Genomic DNA, 4,289 nt, shown 5'->3' on the forward strand with positions numbered 1-4,289 from the left:
AATTAGTTCAAGATTTAGAGAGTATTTTATTTTTAAATTGGATTGATCTGGTTCCTGAAATAGCTTTTTAACATGTTTGCTGAATAAGGTGAAGGGGAGCTCACCCTTCCATTTGCCCGTTGCAGGAACCGGTTGATCACCTGACCTCTGCTAAAACCAATGTCCACTCATTCCTTTCCTTTTCTTGATGTCACTAGCTGCATGGCCTGGCACAACCGCAAGCCTCCTGCGGCCCCAACAGTCCCGGCGTATCCCGTCAGCAGCAGCAGCTGCAGCTCCACCAGCAGCAGTTGCAGTTAAAGCAGCAGCTCCAGCAGCTCCAGCAACAGCACCACCTGCAGCTGCAGTTCCAGCAGCTCGCCCAGTTGGCGCAGGGTCAGCCCGCCGCCGCCGGCGCCGGAGCCGCCTCGTCCGCCGCGCAGACCCAGAGAGACGGCAAGTTGCTGGAAGTCATCGAGCGCAAACGCTGCCTCTGCAAGGAGATCAAGGCCCACAGGCGCCCGGATAAAAGCTTGTGCAAGCAGGACAGCATGCCCATCCTCCCGAGCTGGAGACGGACACCTGAGCCCCGTAAGACTGGCACGCCGCCTTGCCAAAGGCCGCAGGCCGTGGTGTGGGACACGGCTATCTGACAGGAGGACGGTGAGGACAGCGCTGACGAGAGACACGGTCGAGCTGAAAGGGGGCGGGGGTTATATCATTAGACGAGAGTAGATGCGGGGGGGTCAGTATTTTGTGTGACTTTCGTTGCAGTTGCACCACCTTGGTGACAGATAGGGGGCAAAGGTGAGCGCAGCTGCGGTGTAAAAGGCAAACAGGGATTCCAATCTTCGTCTTTCCCTTTCTTTCTCTCCCGGTCCCCTGCATCGTCTACTATCACTCCCAACTATCTGCAAGTCTTCCCTCATCACATCCATAAATCTCCTCTTCATCTTCCTCTTTGCCGCCGACCATTTCCAGCATGTCTTCTGACACTTTGCTCAGTTCTTCAGCTCTTGTCCCCCCCCCCCGCCATTGCTCCGTACAACTGATTCCCAAGACCCATGAAGTCCTCCACTGCTACTCCTTGTCACCTCGCCATCCCAACGGCCTCCTGTTCACTCACACACACATGCACCCTCTTGCTGCGACGGATCTTCTTTCCTCATCCATCCGCCTCTCTGGGTTCTCACGCACCTGCCCCTTACAGTCACCGCACATCCTGTCCGACCTCATCCGTCAATCTTTCCATCGCCAGATCAAACAGGGACTCCAATCAAACAATTGAAGTGTCCCACACTCTTCATGAAAAAAAAAAAAAAAATCGCGCTGGTTCTAATTGCCAACAATTTTGCCATCGTTCTCCCTCCTGATTATGACAGCTTGATAGGGTGATATCCGAATTGCCAAATTTCCTCCTGACTACTTGACGCATCGATTTCTTTTTTTTTTTTTTCTCTAATGCACAGAGAGGAATTAAACGAAGGCACCAGTCAGAAAAGAGCGACATGAGCCCAACATGTCATGTTCTGTGGATGAGCACACGTAAGACTCGTCGTGAAGTCATTGAAGTGTTTCTTGAAATTTGTCAATGCATACGAGATGTCTTGGTATCAGTAGATTGTTGTCGTGGATGCAAATAATATCGCCGAGGTGTAAAAGCTACCTACTATATCTGTTCGCATAATATTTGTAAATCAAGTAACTTTCTCTACATTTTTTGGGGGGTGAGGGACAATTTTATAGCAATATGCTCCCGGTGTGGTGGAGCGACATAACTCGCGTCGACTTCTAGCCTATAAACGTTACATATCTTAAGACTTGAATGAGTCATATTTACTGTGTCATCCTCTGCATGTCACAATAGACATACAGTCCTGTACAAATATTGTGTAGAGATGATCATGTTTGAATTTTACATAGAGCAGAACTTCACTATGGTAACACACGGTTGTACAAAGTTGCTTTGTTTTGGTTTTCCCCGGTGTGACGCGGGGCGTGTCGAGCCACGTTTCGCTACAAATGAAAGGGTACCCAAAAAAAAAAAAAAAATCATCCGTGCCGCTCATTGAGTTCTGTCCAATGAGGTCCAACTAAAAGGACGGGCGAGTGTTGATCAAGTCGAAACAGAATGCTGGAACAATCTGCGCAACACTTTGGGAGAAATCAAACCCTAATGTACTGTAAATAGATATGTACAAGTGTATTGAAAATGTAGCAATTCTTTCCATTTTCATACTTGTAATCAATACATCTGATGTAGCATAGACTGTATAAACTTTGTTCACTTGATTTTCTAGGAGTATTTTATCTGCTGCAGCCAGTCCTCGCATTACTTAGAGTTCTAATAATCAGTAAAAGCCCTTGAATTTAAGGTGCGGTCGAACAGTTTATTTATGCAAGATTCCCTTTAAGATCAGTTGCATTTATGGATTTTTTTTTTTTACAATAATCTTCATTTCTGGTCAGAGTTCAACAACTTGTCGTCTCGTTGCTGCTATCTCAAACTACTGGTGTTGTTCATTCACGTGTCGCCGTGAGGCAACGTGGTTAATATTCTTGTGCTTATTGTCAAATTCGAGTTTTGTTTTGTTTTTCTCGGAAAGCCACGTGAACTGGACTTTTTAAAAAAAAAAGTGAGCCCTTCTGTAAAAGTATAAGGCGTTTGAATGTCTCTTGGTGGTGGTTGTTTTTGATAGTTAGCACCAAAATGTACCCCCTGTGAGAAGAAGACCTACCTAAGTGTTGGAGAGTCACTGCTTGGCCTTTGTGTTAGTTTCGCCTGCGCATGTTCTTTATTTATTTCCTTTTTTTTTTTTTTTTTTTGTTTTGACAATTGGCATCAAATTTTATATAATTACAAGCCAGGTTGAAGGAAAATGGGCAAGTGCAATGCATGTAGAGACTCTTAACCCCCCAAAAAACAAACAAACAAAAAAAAATCATGATATTACCTTCAATCTTGTGCCCAACTTGATTTCTAATACCAACAAATCACCTTATTACGGTTCCTTTTCCACTGTCTAATAAACAAACCTAGGGACAGTTTCCAGAACTAGTTTACAGAAACTGTTGGTTTTGTGTGTCGACTCAAACAGTGGCCATTATATGAGTGCCATACTATATTGATATGGTAAGATACGGTGTACCTTGGAAATCACTGTAGTGCTATATTTGCATTGATATTGTCATTCAAATAAATTTTATATAATGAACTTTACACAACAAAAACGAGATATTTTTTTTCCTCGATCCGTCTTTGCCTGCCTGTTACCTACAAGTGTGAGTTGAGAGCAGACGCCGCGTTCCCCTGCACTGCTGCGACACACGTTGCAGCACCCAAAACTTCCAAGTGAGGGCACACTGTACACTCTGCGCTGCTTACGGTGTGGATCCATCAAAATAACGCCCACTACAAGATTTTGCCGTCATGTTTCTTATCTATTATTAACTTTATGTGATCTCAAATAGCACACAACCCTGAGAAATGACAAAATTGGCCTATTTGGTTCCACCAGCATGTTGAGGTTAAAGGTCATTTACTCCCATGGGTTCAGGCATAGATTTGGGTTCTCATTCAACCCCCGCGCCCCCCCTCCCATCCTCCTATTACAGCCTCGAATAAGCCTCAATGATTATCTGCGGCGGCAAATTGGAAATAAAAAGACTTCATTATTATGGCAATTAATGAGCTTTATGGAGAAATATGAGTGAAATCTCTTTTGTGCTTTGAATGGTAAACGGCATTCCAAAGAGACACAAAAAGGGATCATTTCCAAAGTGATAATGGATTTCTTCAATGGCAAACGGCAGCTTGATGTCTCTGTGTCCCTAAACAGACATACTGTACACATTCATTGGGAAATTTAGTCTGTATTGATTATAAAATAAATAACGCACCGGTAGAATGAAAATTAAGCTGCCGGTTTATTCATGACTACTCATTTCGAAAATTTTTACTCTGTATCGAATAATGCTTGTATTAAAAAGTTTCTCGGCAATATTTACGAACATATATATACTGTATATACTGTATGTATATATATATATATTATATATATATATATATAATATATATATATATGTTCACTTGTATCAGACAGACAACGGAACTAACTGTGTGACTGACTATGTATGAACTTTCTCTCTATATGAATGAATGGATAACTACGTGACTGACAAACTAACTGAATTTAATAACTAACTCAGGATGAATAACTGGCAAAGCAATACTCCTCACAATCTCTTTCTGAACAAGATCTACGACTCCCTCTCTCTCACCCCCCAAATGCAAGCTCAACTGCATCATC

At 43.2% G+C, this 4,289-nt stretch overlaps 2 protein-coding genes across 3 annotated transcripts in view; both read left to right on the forward strand.

The window, feature by feature from the left end:
- The window catches only part of nyap1 (neuronal tyrosine phosphorylated phosphoinositide-3-kinase adaptor 1), a 31,442-nt gene extending 29,411 nt beyond the window's left edge, over positions 1 to 2,031 (forward strand). Inside the window, exon 7 of the mRNA XM_019864043.1 lies at positions 198 to 2,031. Within this exon, the coding sequence (XP_019719602.1) occupies positions 198 to 632 (435 nt within the window). The 3' untranslated portion in view covers positions 633 to 2,031. The remainder of the gene's footprint in view (positions 1 to 197) is intronic.
- The window catches only part of atp1b2b (ATPase Na+/K+ transporting subunit beta 2b), an 11,600-nt gene continuing 7,867 nt past the window's right edge, over positions 557 to 4,289 (forward strand). The window contains exons 1-2 of one of the 2 annotated variants that reach the window (XM_019864041.1): positions 557 to 642; positions 1,449 to 1,524. In XM_019864041.1, coding sequence (XP_019719600.1) covers positions 1,499 to 1,524 — 26 coding nt within the window. In that variant the 5' untranslated portion in view covers positions 557 to 642; positions 1,449 to 1,498. Of the gene's footprint in view, positions 643 to 856; positions 1,525 to 3,260; positions 3,332 to 4,289 lie in introns of those variants that run through there. The other variant, XM_019864042.1, reaches the window with a different exon arrangement.

The sequence above is a fragment of the Hippocampus comes genome, unplaced genomic scaffold, assembly GCF_001891065.2.
Source record: "Hippocampus comes isolate QL1 unplaced genomic scaffold, H_comes_QL1_v1.1 scaffold57, whole genome shotgun sequence".
NCBI lineage: Eukaryota > Metazoa > Chordata > Actinopteri > Syngnathiformes > Syngnathidae > Hippocampus > Hippocampus comes.